This window comes from Oryzias latipes, chromosome 14 (assembly GCF_053564925.1).
Source record: "Oryzias latipes strain Hd-rR chromosome 14, Olatipes_Hd-rR_3.1".
Lineage (NCBI taxonomy): Eukaryota > Metazoa > Chordata > Actinopteri > Beloniformes > Adrianichthyidae > Oryzias > Oryzias latipes.
In genome coordinates this window covers 23942769-23959654 of record NC_136250.1, presented here as the reverse complement: position 1 = coordinate 23959654, position 16886 = coordinate 23942769, and the positions used below count along the sequence as shown (strand labels likewise).

At 39.4% G+C, this 16886-nt stretch overlaps 1 protein-coding gene across 1 annotated transcript; it reads right to left on the bottom strand.

Annotated features, from left to right (window-relative positions):
* Positions 1–643: 643 nt before the first annotated feature.
* Positions 644–14812, bottom strand: umodl1 (uromodulin-like 1). Its single transcript, XM_023962907.2, has 10 exons — positions 14607–14812; positions 7531–7788; positions 7153–7259; positions 6847–7057; positions 5852–6102; positions 5589–5749; positions 4134–4370; positions 3297–3453; positions 3078–3162; positions 644–974 (listed from the first exon to the last, which is right to left on the bottom strand). The coding sequence occupies exons 1-10, from the start codon at positions 14683–14685 to the stop codon at positions 787–789; spliced, it is 1734 nt and encodes a 577-aa protein (XP_023818675.2). The 5' UTR covers positions 14686–14812; the 3' UTR covers positions 644–786.
* Between the last annotated feature and the right edge of the window lie 2074 nt (positions 14813–16886).

Sequence of the window (16886 nt, the reverse complement as noted above, 5' to 3'; positions counted from 1 at the left end):
AATGAAGCTGCTGCCATGAGCCTGCTGTTGGCAGTGTGGGATTATGGGAACTGACCATGGGGTGAAAGGTTGAAGTCATCTGGAGAAGAAATCTTTTAAAGCAATTATTTTTTTAAAGTAGAAAAATGAGAGTCTGGAACTATGCAAGAGTATATAGACGACTTTATTTTTACGCAACAAGCAGCAACAGTAAAACTTTTGTCACAGGTAGAGACTCGAGACTCAGATTATGGTCACACTGAAGTCTCACATTCAAAGACTTGAGACTTGACTTGAGACTTGGGTCTTGTGACCAAGTTTAATTTGTTTATTCTTATTTTTTGAGCTCTAGGACATCACAGTCAGGTCTAAACATAAACACACTATTTACAACTGTTAAAGATTCTCAAAAGATTATTTGAAGTAGTTTGATGACAGTTAAAGACAAAAAAATATCTAAAAGTATATTTTAAGTCCTGATCTTAAATGCAAAGACTTCAGACTTGACTTGCAAAAGGGGGGACTTGAGAACATCTGTGGGTATGGGTGGTATAAACAAGGAAAAGAGAAGATTCTTGTCATGTTGTCAATGTAAATCATTTTTATTGTTTGATGTTTTCGAGCGGAGCTTGCTTCAACAGTAACTAGGTTACCATCACCTAAAGTGTCTGTAAAGGAGGGACGGTAACATGATATCTCCTGTCAAGCATTACTAGAGTGCAATCATGAGCTTCATATAATCAGTACAAGAGGGACATCTGGTGGGAACAGTTGTGTATCTGCTGAAGCCATTTGTTTGCTGCAGTCTTAAGGGTTTATGTCAATGTATGTGAAGTTTTCTTGTTTGGGTTTCACATTGAAGTTGTGGTGTCCGATGCGGTTTCTCTGGTAGTAAAAGAGACAGAAAAATCCAATGATGAAGAAGAGTGACAGGCCGATTCCAAGACAGGAGATACCAGCCACATAAGGAGTGTCAAGTGTTTCCATGCCCAGCTCTGAAAGAGCCAGAAAAGAACATGGGAAGGTCACGGGGTGTTAAAATAATCAAATCAAACTTTCTTCGTAAAGCACATAGAGTGGGGCAAAAAAGTATTTAGTCAGCCAACACATGTGCAAGTTCTCCCACTTTCGAAAGATGAGAGAGGCCTGTAGTTTTCATCATAGGTATACCTCAACTATGAGAGACAAAATGAGAATTTTTTCCACCCAGAAAATCCCTTTGTCTGATTTTTAAAGAAAGTATTTGTAAATTAAGATGGAAAATAAGTATTTAGTCAATGACAAAAGTTCAACTCAATACTTTGTTATATACCCTTTGTTGGCAATGACAGCAGTCAAACGTTTTCAGTGAGTCTTCACAAGGTTTTTCACAAACTGGTGCCGGTATTTTGGTCCATTCCTCCATGCACATCTCCTCCAGAGCCGAAATGCTTTGGAGTTGTCACTGAGCAACACATACTTTAAACTCCCTCCAAAGATTTTCGATGGGGTTGAGATCTGGAGACTGGCTAGGCCATTCCAGGACCTCAAAATGCTTCTTACGCAGCGACTCCTTAGTTACCCGGGTAGTGTGTTTTAGATGATTGTCATGCTGAAAGACCTGGCCATGTTTCATCTTCAATGCCCTTGCTGATGGAAGGAGGTTTCTACTCAAACAATACATGGTCCCATTTATTCTTTCGTTAACACTGATCAGTCGTCCTGGTCCCTTTGCTAAAAAAAACAAAAAAAAAAACAGTCTCAAAGCGTAATTTCGCCACCACCATATAGTACGTATTGTGTTCTTTGGATGCAACTTAGCATTGTTTCTCCTCCAAACATGATGAGTAGAGTTCCTGCAAAAGTTCCATTTTGGTTTCTTCTGACCATAGGACATTTTCACTCCTTGATCCTCTTCTGGATCATCGAAATGCTCTCTAGCAAACTTTCTAGACGGGCCTGAACATGTACTGGCTTTAAGGGGACACGTCTGGAACTGCAGGGTATAAGTCCTTGGAGGCGTGATGTGTTACAGATGGTAGCCTTTGTTACTTTGGTCCCAGCTCTATGCAGGTTACTAGGTCCCCCGTTGGTTCTGGGATTTTTGCTCACCGTTCTTGTGATCATTTTGACCCCACAGGGTGAGATCTTGCAGGTAGCCGCAGATGGAGGAAGATTATCAGTGGTCTTGTGTGTCTTCTATTTCCTAATAATTGATTTCTTCTCATCAAGCTGTTTACCTGTTAGGAGTGTGACTGTTTGAGGTTGTGGACAGCTGTCTACAGATAAGCAGTTCAAACAGGTGCCATTAATACAGGTAAGGAGTGGAGGACAGAGGATCCTCTTACAGACGAAGTTACAGGTCTGTGTGAGTCAGAAATCTGGCTTGCTTGTTGGTGAACAAACACTTATTTTCCACCATAATTTACAAATAAAGTCTTTAAAAATTTAGAAAAAGTGATTTTATGGATTTTTTTCTCATTTTGTCTCTCATAGTTGAGGTATACCTGTGATGAAAATTACAGGCCTCACTCATCTTTTTAGTTGCCAAGTAGCAAGCTGATAATGATGTATTTAAGTAGGGAAACGATTGGTTTGGGGACCTTTCCACACCAGTTTCCACCCCACTCGTGTTTACAGAGGAAGCTACCAAAGGACTGCCCCCCCCCCCCCTCCATTCAAACGCTTCATTACTGGTGTGGAAACAAAATTAAAGGCAAAAAAGTAAAATCAGAGATTAATAACCAGACAAATAAACAAGTGAATCTTGATGGATGGTTATAAATGACAAAAATGAATTAAATTACAGAAAGATCAAATCAAATAAGTTTAAAAAGAAAGTATGAAGGCAAAAAGGTAAATATGAGATTACTACTTTCCTCAGTTTCATCCATAAGCCAGATTTAAATGGTAGGCCCCCTGAGCCTACCTCTAAAAAAATGAACAGTGTCTGGGAGGCTGTTCAACAAAAAATGAATGAAGCCTCGCCGTAAATTTTGGTTCTAATTTTAAGAATTACTAAGAGCCCTGTACCAGGGGAGCTCAAGGTTCATAAGGGTGCATACTGTAAATGTGCACATTGTAAAAGAGAAACTTGTTATCTTCTTTAACATTTTCACCTTCATCTGACTTTAGTAGAGGCCCAGATGACCCAAAAGCTCTTCCAACTGTCTTTGCTGTCCGAGCAGTTCTTTGTAGACAGTCCTGCAGGGAGACACAATCATGCGTGTTTTATGTGACACGACCATGACAGCGAGTAAAGACATCCAAGTCAAGTGGCTAATTAGTTCTGTGGCTGTGAAGCTAAGTGCATTGTTGCCAAAGCAGGAAGTACTCACAGCTGTGCAGGTATTCGATCCCATCTCTATGCAAAGCTGGACCTGACAGTGCAGATAGACCACAGTCAGGTTGACAAAGGAGAAAATCCTCACAGCCACACGGGAGGTGGTGGAGTTCCCATTCATCAGCACTTGTGTATAGCTATTGAGGGCACAGCTGAGAAGATACAGATGTGATTTAACTTGACTGTACTCATTTGTTCCTCAGGTTTGGTCTTCAAGGTTGCATTCCATCAACAGGGCTGCACAGTGCTCATCTTTTGCATGCATGCAGAAAAATCAAAGAAAAAATTCCTAAGGAAAAAAAGTTAACACCCTGTTCTCAGTGGCTCTCATAGCTCTTTACTTCTTGAAATATCTATATTGTCATTGTACATGTGTAACGAAATTACAGTGCAATTTTTCCAGTGGAATAAAAAGGTCATAATAAAATAAAAACTAAAACTGCAAAATAAGACAATATTTTTAAAATACATATATCTATATATATACAAAATTAAAAAAAATATAAAACACCAGTTACACCTTCTCCAGCTATTGCACACTTCTTCTCTTTGTGTCTACATGAAAAATGTACACAGAAAGGTTCATCTGAATGGACATCGTAAAAAACAAAAATTTTCCCTCCAAAATGACAACGCTAATTTATAACACCTTTTTAAATCCTTAGATAATGTACAGAGATGGAAATAAGTCAAATTCTAAACTGTTTAAAAGGGTCACTAAAGAGAAAAACAAACCTGTCATTTGTATCCATGGCGTGATGGAAAGTTACATTTTATAACTGTGGTAATGCACTAAAAAAATAAAAAATAAGATCTCTGTAGTGAAGCAGACCTGTTTTCCAGGAAGGTGTAGCTGTGACCACCCTCAGGGTCTTGGGTGGAAGTGGCCCAGCACTTGTTAATGATCAGTTTGATCTGTTCTGAAGTGCTGTTGATGCTGACTTCCAAGACCAGATCCTGCTGCGAGGACAGCCTGTGGTTGAGAGGCAGACGTGCTGAGCTGTTCATCAGCTGCAGCAGCACAGGCAGAGCCCCCACACGGCCGAAGACGTCTTTGACCGCGTCATACCTGGGTACAAGACAGCAGACTAGGTCCCTTAAAGTTCCTTGAATGTAATTTTACTGAGAAATGATTTGGCTGATGTCATTTCCCTACTTAATGAAAAATGTTTCAACTACATGTCAGTGTTTTGTCAAATCTTTAAGAGGATGATTATAAAAATTTTTTTTAATACACCCAACAGTCTTAGTTCATTACCAAAATTTGAAGAAATAAAATGAAGTAAATGTGCATTCCTGAATGTGGTCTCCTTGGATGAATAAGCAAATGAGACAAGTCTGAAACGTCACAGTTCAGTAAATGTCAGTGGGACTCATTCATTGGTTTTTTTTCCACTGAAATGGCATTTTTTTTGCCATGTTTAACTACACTGGGCTTGTTTTGAATGAACATTGACTCTATATGGAAACTGGACTGAGAGACCCCTCCTCCTTGCTGTCCAAACAGGAAGTGCCCGCTGGTTCCAAGAAGCCAAAATCCCATAGACCTCTATAGAGAAATAAACAGCTGTTACTCCGTCATTCTACTGGTCAGAATAACCGTTCTTGCTTTGCTAACATTTTTTTAGCATGTTGTTGCTAATCCTCTTTTTTTTATATTTGTTTTGTTCTGTAGTGCAAGTTATTCAAGTTATAAACAAGCCAGTCAGATGCCTCAGTAAAAGTAAGTGGTCTCAGGTGTAATGTTAGAAACCTTTGATTGACAGATTCTCCCAAGCCCGCTTTCAAGTGGTAAAGCCTTCCAACAAGGTTGATCCTGATTGGTGAGAATGGTTGTCATAGAAACAATGACTCAGAGCAAGTGCTGCACACTGACAATTTCTGGCCCCAACATGGCAGCGTCAGTTTTGCAAAAAAAACTGGCAGCTGAATTGACTTTCTTTTATTGGAACCACAAGTTAGCCGTCTTTAATGGGTGACATCACACATACTTGCTAAAGTTCTCATATACTCCTCCGCCGTTACAGATCTTTTTAATTTCTCTTCTGTCAAGGAAATTGTTGTTGGAAATGATCCTTTAACAACAATGGATTAGATTTGTCTGCGCTTTTCTAGACACTCAAAGCGCTTACAATGTGTCCGTTAATCAGGCACTCTTCATTTATACTTGATGAAAGCAGGGATGTAACTGCCTACCCTCTGATTACTGGCCAACCTGCTGAACTGCCCTCTCCCCTCCTAGCTGTTAAAGGACATAAAGACATGGCAGGAGCTTCTGAAAACGTACCCCATAGAGCCAAAGTCTGCAGAGATCAACATTTCCTTTGAGTATGTGCACATGATGGGAACTTGGAGCATCACTGTTGGAACCTCCACTGTACCATTTGGTGACGTGTAAGGATCCACAGTGCTGAACAAGGTTACCGATGCCATGCAATGGCTTTCATTCTGAAAACATGAAACAGTTGTTTAAAAACTGTAGGTTCTTCTAAGAGCTTGAGCAGCATGTATTTAGAGCAGTTGAGCCTGGGAAGGAAAGGATGGTCTTACGTGAATGAGCTGTATGGCACACTCATTCCAAGCCACAGTCAGCTGAACGTGAGTGGAGTTGCCTCCATTGATTCGGCATCCCATCAATCCCAGGTACAGAGAGTTCTCTTGGATGTTGTAGTCCAGTAGAAAATCTTTTGCAAGCGTCACAGTGATAGCAGCAACCCTGCACTGCTCTGACAGAGCTCCTCCCACAGAGGTGACAGTGGCTGGTTTCATGGCCGACGTCGTTGTTGGCAGTCTGCTGGAAACTGGCAAGACAGAAACGGTTGTCAGTAGTGAGATTGTTTGGGTAGTTGTGGAAACTGCAAACTCTGAGGAAGTCGTGGGAAAAACTTGTGGCTCAGGTTGAATGGTGGTTGCAGAGGTACTGCTAGCTATTCATGGTGTCAAAGTCATATCCATTATTTGATTTACTGAGTCAGTATAGGAAAAATGTATGTTTTACTGACTGACTGGTATTCATGTTCACATGAAAATCTGTTCTCTCCCACTCATTGCTAATTAGAGAGATCAGGTAACTCCAGGTTTGATTAACCAAATACACCTGCATGATCATCACCAAGTATTTAAGGTGAAATAACTGGAAAACAAGTGGAGAGTTAGACTTCCAGATCCTGACCTAGATCATGTGCTGGCAGAAAAAGCCCATATGATAATTTATCTACCACCATGCTTCACATGGTCAAAGTTGTTATAGTTCAGCTACCTCTTTATTTATTTGGAAGCAAAAAAACAAAAGGCCTTATCTGAAGGAAAGGTCACATGATCTCCCTTTTTTAACAGTACATCAACAAATGTAAACGTTGTCAATGTTCCGAATGGTTTTTTGAACTGTAATGTGACAATTAACTAATTTAAGTGTTTTTTTATGTTGTCCAATTTGTTTTTGTATTTTTTTTTACTTGAATAGTCTAAAATATTTTGGGATTCTTTCGTTAATTTTACTTTTTATTTACTTAAAACAAGAGAACAAAATACCAGCACAGACATACCATTTATGTTTGCACTGTTTGCAGTGTACTTGGAGCTGTTTGTTGATGAATCCACCTCTTTGGAAACATTTCTTATGCTGTGGTTGTGACTTTGGCTGAAGGTGAGAGTGAAGTTTAGTTTCACACAGCCTTTGGAAAAGCTCTGGATCTTAATCTGGACCTGGTCTGAATCCTTCGTGGATTTTATCTGGGAAACTGGGGACTGATGGATCTGTGGGGACAAAGATAATGATAAAATGGTAAAATGGACTTATGGAATTTTACACATTTGGATTTAGCCACAGTTTAAACGTGTAGCATACTCACCTGCTCAGTGGAACTCTCAGTGAGGTTAGCCTGGCTGCAAGAGTTCACTGTGATTGATGTAAACTGGATGCTGGTAAGTTGTGCTGTGACATCAAGAGCTTGAACATCTACAAAGTAAAGTTACAATGTCGTAACAAGCAAGACGTTCTACAAAGAAGGTCCTAAGCAGGTCCTGCTGGTTAAAACTGTTGTTTTGACAAATGTTTTCCTCATTTTGGATATTTCTGTTTAAATTTTAAAATCCCCAAACAGCAGCTATGTTTTTTAATGAAAATACACATTTTTTCAGAGTTCATACAATATATTGATGTAACAATTAACAACATTCAATTGATAGATACCTACGTCTTTACATCAAAGCTGCAACAGTCAACTCACCAGTTTGGATTAACTTGTGAAGAGTTTCTCCTTTCTTTTCGCATGCAGTGGAGGAGATGCTGATGCTGTGAAGCCCCCCAGGATGCAGTCCACCCATCTCTGTCATGTTTCCACTTGTTTCCCAACAATGAAAAAACACTGATCCTTGGCTCGCAGAGACCCGGAAAGTCTGGTTTGTCTGAAAGTCTGCTGAGCCATAAACAGAAATGGAGGTTCCTGAGCTGCCAGCGGCCCATGAGCCAGAGATGCTGTCAGGAGCTGGGAAGATGTCCAGGAGAAGACAGAAGACTTCATTATTCAGGTGGAAAATCTATGTTAAAATTTACGTTACATGCATTTTTGATAAAGGTTTTAAAAGAAAAGGAATTGAGGAGTTGATCAAGCTTAAACTGATTTGAGCAGCTCGTTTTATTTAGAGGGCCAGCTGTGTTAAAATGGTCATGTACAGTACAGAGCCTTTCCAAAGATATGAATGTCATGGAAAACCGATTCATTTCAATAATTCCATGAAAGAAGGACTTTCATGTCATATAGATTCAGGGCCCAATGCTTATTTATTTGTTTATTTTTGTATAAATTGGAGTTCCAGCTGATGAAACCCATGAAAACTTCAAGAAGTTAGAATATCTGCTCAGTGCAAACCAGCAACAAAATAATATTTAACAGTCACACTGTTACAAAACCGTTTAAGAGCAACTGATGAAAACTGTATTTTTGTTTTTAGCATTTTTTTTGGTGAAGAAAAACATGCATTAAGAAAATTGCAAATTGTTGTGTATCAGGAGAAGAAAAAAAATGTTGGTTGAAAAAGATTGTGGCCCACTTGCTGGTTCACCAGCTCCCTGCTCTGCTCCATTCTGAATCATCCACCTGCAGACAAATAGATCCATGTGCGTCTCTGATTTCCTCGTCTGAGCTGGAATCTGGATCTAAACTGCACAGCTGGAGAGCTTTAATTATTGCTTGCCTTTTTTGGGATACCAGTAATGGTAGGTTGGGGATGGGAGGAGTGTGTCAACAGCGAAAGGGAGGGAAGGGGGGCAGGGTTTCTGTGTGCCAACTATTGACAATAAATGAGAACTGGACTGATTAACACCCCCCCACACACACACACACACACACACGCACAGTCCAAATAGGAAGTAGCCGCTGGTCCCAAAAAGACGAAATTCCATAGACTTCCTTAAAGAAATAAACAGCTGTTACTCAGTCATTCTATTTGTCTGAATAAGCGTTATTCCTTTGCTTCCTTTGAATAACATGTTCTTTTTAATCCTAGTTTTTTTTTTTCATTCTATTTTTTGCTGTGGTGCAAGTTATTCAAGTTATAAACTGACTCATCAGATGCCTCAGTAAAAATAGGTGGCCTCCCATTGAATGTTTGAAGCATTTGATTGACCGATTCTCCCAAGGCTGATTTCAGTAGAGGGGGTGTGGCCTTCTAACATGCTTACTCCTGATTAAAGGGAGCAGTTGCTATAGAAATGTAGACAAACCAAACACGGCTCACTGAAGATGTCTGGTTCCAACATGGCAACGGACATGTCACAGAAAAATGGCGACTGAATTGAATTAATTTGGGTGGAACCAGAAGCAAAGCATTTTCTATGTGTGACGTCACACTTGACCCAGTTATATTTTATTATGCAGTCAATGGCAACTACAGACCCACCAACAACCCAGGTGAATTTCAAACAAACTTCTGCAGCTCTGCAGAAACTATGTCCTAGAGAATAACATAGGTTGTTTGATTTGGGCTAAAAGCAGCTTAATTTAAAGACCACTAGGAATGCTTTGACAATAGATCAAAGGAGTGGGACTTTAAGCTATACTTGATTCTAGTGTAGGACATGGTTGTAAAATTAGACTCTGGCTAATTTTGGCAAAGTAGAAACATTTCTGTACACGATTGCTGATAAAAGGGGAACAAATGGTTTTGTGATGTGTCATTGTACATTTTCTCTATTCTGACTGTTCTTGCGTTTTTTTTAAACAAATGAATCAGACACTCCTCTTTTCAGTGTCTCTGAATCACAGTGGACACACATGAAGAATGGATTTAGCACTGCACATGTATGACATGGATCTGGGATATGGATCCAGAGGTAAATCTGAAGTCAGGTTACTAAAAAGAGTCATGTCTTTTTCCTTTCTGTTCTTTTGGAACCTGCTGCAGCAATTACTCACGCAGGTGTCAAGACCTGTCATAATTAAACACTGAGTTATATGGAGCGTTGTGGATAATTCAAAACAAAATCACAGATCATATTAATACATTTAAGGCAAACGGAATGTTCCTGACTTTTTTATTCATTTGCACTCCGGAAGCAGCTTTAGATGCAAGCGAACTCGATTTAAGAAAGAGATGTGTTTCTCAGCAGAGGTGACTCTGCAGCTGAGCTCATACTGGTGTACGGTGCATGACGGTGGATGAGAAGAGACAGCGCTGTGGTGACCCTGGTGTCAGAGGAGAAGAGGAAACCATGGTGCTGTTGCCTGGGGGCTTCTGTGTGCTGCTGCGGAAAGTTTAGGTGAAGGTTATGTTTATCAGTGGAAGGTAGATCAGAGGCAGCTACATTTGTTTTCCACTCCGGCTGCAGCTGGAAGTGAGGATGAAAGGGAAAGCTGATGGCTGGTCACTACATTTTTTGGTCTAGACAAACTGTTTAATTTTTTTATACTAACATAGATTTTGAAGGCTTTTGTGTGTTTAAGACATCATTTAAGCTCAATGGGGGCTCCCCCGCTTGGAATAGCCTCTCCTAAAAACCACAATAGCCATCCAGACCTGAAACAAGAACAGTGAGTTCTCAACAGGCTCTTGCTCTACTTTTATCTCAACCACAGTCCTTGTCACTTTTCATCACAAATGTATTTTATAAAGAAATAACAATGATTTTTTAAAAATTATTTTAATGTGTATATTTCAGAAAAAATTGACCAAAAACATTTTACTATGTATGATAAACAACAGAAGAACTTGTTTACATGAGCAGGTCTCTGACTCTGACCTATATCACTGCTTGGGACTTTCCTGTGTCTCTGTGCACCTTTCTGTTGCATGCTCTAAAGACATGCTGCACTTAGTGTATAGACATGTTAGAGCTTAAGTATAGTTTAAATGTTAAGGTGTCATTTTTAACGTTGAAGTATTTAGTTTTTCTTTTATTTTATTTTTTCTTTGTTCTTGTGTACAGCAGCTTTTGTCAGGAGGAACATTGTGTTCTACATCTGCTATTTTTGGTTGAAATACTTTGACTTTGTTGGAAGGCCCCCACAACACAAGCGTGTCTTCTGAGGGAACTGCATCTTTGTCAGCCAGATACCACAGCAAGCCAGCATAACCAGAGGACTTAAACAGGATTCCATGTTAGTGACACATTTTACTTTCTGCTCCATAGCTTTTTGAGCAAGAGGCTGAAAATGAGATCCATCACGTTTTTATACATAACAGATAAAAAAATTAAAGCAGAAGTAACAAATATGTATAGAATTCATTGCTTTTAGGCATCTTATTGTATTTTTATGGTACTCCTACAATATATTTAAAGATACTGTCAGGAGTCCACTGCTTTGTTATAGTCTGGCTGAGAAAAGTGTCTATGAAATAAAATCCATGCATCCACTTCTGCAGTTAGAAACGCAGACACTTATGAATCCAAAAGCTAAAGAAAAAGGAGAAGCAAACACCCTGTGACCCTCAGGAACAGGATCAGAAAATCTACTTTACCAAAAAACACATCAAATGCAAAACCGTGCAGATGAAGTCAATAAACCTTTAAATGTCTCTTACATGCTTGTGCCAAACTGATTCCTTCATCTTTGTTGTGTTTCAAAAGCTGGATCATTCAGATGTGTCTAAAAATAGATTTGCACAAATCAGGATTTGATGGCGTCAGTACTGAGAAGAAGACAACATAGTTTGAAGGCAGACACATTTGTGTATGAAGGAATTGGTTGCCATCTTTTGTAGAAATGTATGATTAATATCTGAGTGTGGGCGAGCACACACAGCATGTATGTGTACGTGCGCATGCAGTTGCTCTGGTGTTCTTTTCCGCTATTGCAGGAAACATCCCACAGATGACTGTCACTCACAGCGAAATGGTGGGAGAAGGAAACAGTGGTGTGACTGAGTCATTTTTTCCTGAACGGCGTGTTCACAAGCTTCATGAATCATTCTCAAAACCCTGCAAGAGCGTCTGCAGGAAACAAGCCTCAAGCAGCTTCACAAGAGCAGTGTTGCTGTGCGGCCAAGTGTTTCCCCACCTTCAACTGTTACAGACGACACGTCAGGTATGTGTCTAGAAAAAATGGTGAAACATAGATGCCCAGACCACATGCTCAGGCATTACAGCTGCAAATACTCTGTTTTTAAGAACAAAAACTGGAATTTTTAGTAAATGATGAGACAACACTAAGCTACACTGCTGGCAGCACTGGCCGTTTTAGCAACATTACAGGAGGCTGGTCCAATCTTTGTCCATTATTCAGTCATAACATCCTGTCATTACATATTTTATACTACACTCAAGCATTTTCATATGTTCAACATCGTAATGAAGTTTGGAGGAATATCCTCTGTATATATTATAACAAAGGTTGTCAGAACAATTCACCGCTCTAATTATCGTGAACACACTTCTTTTTATCAAATCTAAAATACTAAATTAACATTCAAAACGGTTCAATTTCTGTATAAAATGAGCTATAAGTTGCTTCCAAATCACTTCCAATAGTTTTTGGGGTTTTTTTGCTGAAAAGGATTGAATTGTTGAAGGAATTATTAATTTATCAGTTGTATTCTATATTTTGCCAGAAATAAAATAAATTATAACTAAAGTAATGTTCCTTCACTTATGAATTTGTTCTCAGCATTTAACCGATCCTCTGGTAGACATGAGCTGCACTGAGGAACCAGCTCAGAATTTGGTGGTTTAACCCAACAATGAGTCTTGCGTTTGATCTGACTACAGATTTGAACCCACTACCATCCACTCTACCACTAGGCCACTGAGCTGCATTTCTTTGTTTGTTCGCAAATGTTTATATCCATCATTTGTGTGCTTGTTTTATGTGTTTGTTCTTGTGTAAAGCACTTTGTGTTATGTTCTAAATGAAAAGTGCTATATGAATAAAGATGGATGTGATGTGATTTGATTTGATTCGTATTGATTGGATTTGATTTGGTACCATTAATGAGGATTGGGGCCATGAAGAACAAAAGAGAGGGTGATGGGAAATTCTGTCTTTTTGAAATTATTATTATTGTCTCATTTCTCATATTTCTGACTTAGTTGTCAAAATTCTGAGAACCTTTACTCTCCAAGATTAAAGTAAGTATTCTTTTTAGAAATAAAAAGACAGAAATTTCTCATCACCCTCTCTTTTTAATTCATGGCCCTGTCCTCTTCTTTACTGTGTTGACTCATTCCTATGGGGAAATTTGATGTTTCCGTTGACAAAAACATTAAATTCACACCCACTTCGACTTTTGTCAGCCATTCATGTGACATGGATAGAAGATCAACCAAAGAGCAAAAAGACTCGAACAAGTCCAGATCATTCAAAAGATAAACCAACACATAGACCAATACACAAGACACTCCAACACAGAAAAGACACCTCATCAAATGATGGAACCAAAGGTAGCTCCAAGCAGCTGCGACCGCCACCATGAGAACCCAGGGGGGCGGGGACCAAAACCAAAACAGAAGAGGCAAACTATAAGATGTTTATCTGTCAATTTCCCAACCCATAAAGTGAGGTTACATATAGAAAATAACAGAAAATAAGTCTACATTTTAATTAGATGTTTACACCATTTTACCAGGTTACTCGCATGACAAAGCAGTTTTCCACAGTTGTGCTTGTGATGAGGTATGTGCTTTCTTCAAATTATAGGATTATGATACTGCATGTCATAATCCTATAACTAAAGCATTTTACATGAACGAACAGACAACAGCCGCTTAAAAAAGAATCTCACAACATTTCTGACAACACGGACATCTAACTTCAGTCGACACATGTCGGACTGAAGCTCCATTCAAACCGTCCTCAGCAGCGTGGGTTTAAGCCACCATGAAAAGTTCATTTAAACGCCTGTAAGTGTGCGTTTCGGGCTTCTGGGTTCAAAGCTCTCATGTTCATGCATTTTTTGGCTCTACGTACACAACTCACGGCCATTGAACACGTGTTGAAAGTTAAACCAGGTTGAACTTTGACTAATCAGGGACTCGGATTTGATAATGATGTTTGGATGGCGTCCCTTTTAACTCACAGATGTGCCAACGGTTTTAAAATTGATAATGGAGGATAAATTAATAGTTGCAGTTTGTGTCTGGCCAGAATTATATGACACTGTGTCTTTCATATATCTGAATAGAGCTGTGAAAAAAAAAGCCTGGAGCAAGATTCACCAGATCAGGGCTGGCCAACCCTGGTCCTCAAGAACATCATCCCTTCTCGGTTTCCAGCTCCCCTGGACTGCTTGATGCTGGCTACCTAAACCAGGTGTGTTCAGTCAAACAGGATGTGGAATCACTTGAGTCAGCCAATCAGTAGAAAGAGGGTCAAAAAGAAAGACACACCTCCCTGCTTGTCAAGTGTGAACAACAAGGGCTAAACGTGTGTTCAAGACTGTGTGTTTAGCAACAAAGCAATAAGAAAGAAATGAGACGTGTTGTAAACTTTGTATGGACTGAAGCAACATCCAACTTATCTCTAGTCCTTGCAGGACCCGCTCTCCTAATCTCTTACAGTTTTTGTTCTTGATTTAATGCATGAGCTTGTAAAAAGTAACTGCATACATCATCCGTAGGAGCCAACTACAACAATATTTTTTGTTGCTAGTTGTGAGACCTTTTGGATGATCAGGAAACTTCTTGTGATATGACAACATGGAAAGGAGGTGATCAGATTCAGACTACCTGCTGGAGTACTAGACACTTTAATAAAAACACAACTGGATCTATTTCTACTTAGAAACACTACATAAACACACATAAAGAATTGTACTGATAAAGTATTTCTTAGTGCCTGTGCACTATGTCATTGTGAAAGGTGAGGCCTACCTTTGCTTGTGGATATTTGTCCGTCACAAAAAGACAAAAGAGCCTCGGCCACCGAGATGATGAAGAGGATCCAGCTCATGTTTTACCAGATGTGAATCTCACTTCTGTGTTTACCCACCACTTTGTAAATGCATGTCTCGATTGAGAGGATGCTCTGCCCGGGATGTCTTCAAAGACCAAGTCCTCTGTGACTGTGTCACCCCACCCCCTCCATACAGCATGAAGTCTCCATTGTCCTGCAAAATACTGGTAATCTCTTCTAAGAAATTGTATTTTCTCAGTAAAGTGATTTTGATTAGCAATTTTTTTTAAATGTAATTGCTGGATTAGCTGAAATCAATGTATCAAATACAGGAAGTTCCCAGAAGAAAGTAGCTGTTTACTACACTTTAAAGGCTACTGTGAAAAATGAAGTCACCTTATTGTTTTTGTACAAAGCTTATAACTTTTATGGACTATTTTATATTATTAGTAAACATGTTTTTTTGGTGCCCCAAAGGGAGCTGAGGGATAAAAGACAAATTCCCAAATCACCATTCCCCACGGGTAACCATGGCAGTACTGTTTCTGTTGCTGGTAATTACTGTGGCAGACTTCAATATTAGGTGATGAGGAGAATTTTCCAGATACTTTTCCACACCTGCACTCTTATTTTGATGGAGGAACTTCAGAATGATGTAGCTTTTGAAGCTGGACACAATAAATGCAGCATTTAGCATTTACAAAATGTATTCCAAAACTTTTACCAAACTTTATTTTCTGAGTGAACATGACAGTCATTCAAAGTAAAGCAAAGTGGGCCTGTTTAAACCCCCAAACTAGCTGAAGTCATTAAACCAATATTACTGGATAAATCCGTGCATGGTCGTACATGCAACAAGGTGTCTCTAGTCAACTACGCAAAACAAAAGATTCATGACAATCATCAAGGATTTCTACAGTTGTCAGCTGATGCTGAGATGGTCGCTAAGCGCAGGCACACCTTCCTTGTACCTCCAGGCAACAGAGACATGGTTCCAATTCCCCTCTGTCTGGACATCTATACTGGTCCACATACATTGGTCAGCTCTAGTGACTCCCTTTCATTTACACCCTATAATTAGCTTTACTGGTTGTAGTTTGAGCACTTTTGCATAGTTTGGAAAGGCTTCTTGCTGTTTGTGAAAGCATTTCTACTCAGGGGTCATGGTAAAATTGGTGCTCAGATTACCAATAGGTTTTGCCATTCTGTGCATTCACACTATTTTCATGATGGCGTTAAATTTCCGCAAGTTTCTGCTTTCAAATCACATCCTTGAATCCCATAATCTAAAGGGGCCTTGTATGATGCACAGGCAGGTAGAGTATCCGAGATAGTATCTTAGCTTTAACCCTTTAACATCTAAATACCACACGCTCTTTCACATATTGTAAATCTTTGATGAATCACGCGATCAACATCAATCAGCTGAACCAGAAAAGCGGCTTTTAATATCCGCTTTGCGTAAACACTTCACTGCTGTACAGTTAACTACTGCAGCTTTGTTTTGTCACGTAATGAGAGTTACGTCAGTCGAAAGAATGTAAATGCTGGAGCTAAAGCTCTGGTGTAAAAGAGTTAAAGTCCACCTCCAATCATCTTTTGATCTATTTTAACAGTTTCTGGTGGTCTTTTAATTATCATTATGCTGCTTTTAGACAAAATCAAAAAACCTTCAGTCATGCAGTTTTGAACCAGAAGCTGACATTTATATATCTCTTCTTAGAATTGCAACCCACCACAGCCTATAGGTCCTAATTCTGTATCTCTCCACTCCTCACGCACTCCACAGTGATTTGAACAAAGAAATACTTACAAAGGCAATTTTGAGCTTAATTTCCTTTATATATGTCCTCCATCATCAGAAAAATGCCACAAGAACAAGTTAGAAAAACAAAACAAAACACCATTTTCATTAGAGTGGGTCTTTAAAATAATAATAAAAGAGAAAAGTGGTTGACTGGTGCATGGAAAACCCAGATCTGTTTCCCAGCGGGCATGATGAACTTCATGCTACTGCCTAACTATGTAGCCACAAGGAGGCCTGAGTCTGGGTCTCCCTGTCCCAGTCCCCAGCCAGGATTAAATGCAGGGTTGTGTCAGGAAGGGCATCCGGAAAATATAATAATAATAAACCTCTGCCAAACCACCTGTATGAATCAGTGAAAAGGGATGTGCTGAAAGGTGAACGACAAGAATAAAAGTAGTCATTCCAATAGTTACTTGAGTAAGAATGAAAACATAACTAGTGGGGAAAAAAC

Excerpts from the sequence above, each read along its gene's own strand:
- umodl1 (XM_023962907.2), bottom strand. The coding sequence starts at position 14,685 with ATGAGCTGGATCCTCTTCATCATCTCGGTGGCCGAGGCTCTTTTGTCT. Across the intron at positions 7,058-7,152 it reads CTGAGAGTTCCACTGAGCAG|ATCCATCAGTCCCCAGTTTC; the intron begins GTGAGTATGCTA and ends TTGTCCCCACAG. Across the intron at positions 3,454-4,133 it reads TACACCTTCCTGGAAAACAG|CTGTGCCCTCAATAGCTATA; the intron begins GTCTGCTTCACT and ends GTATCTTCTCAG.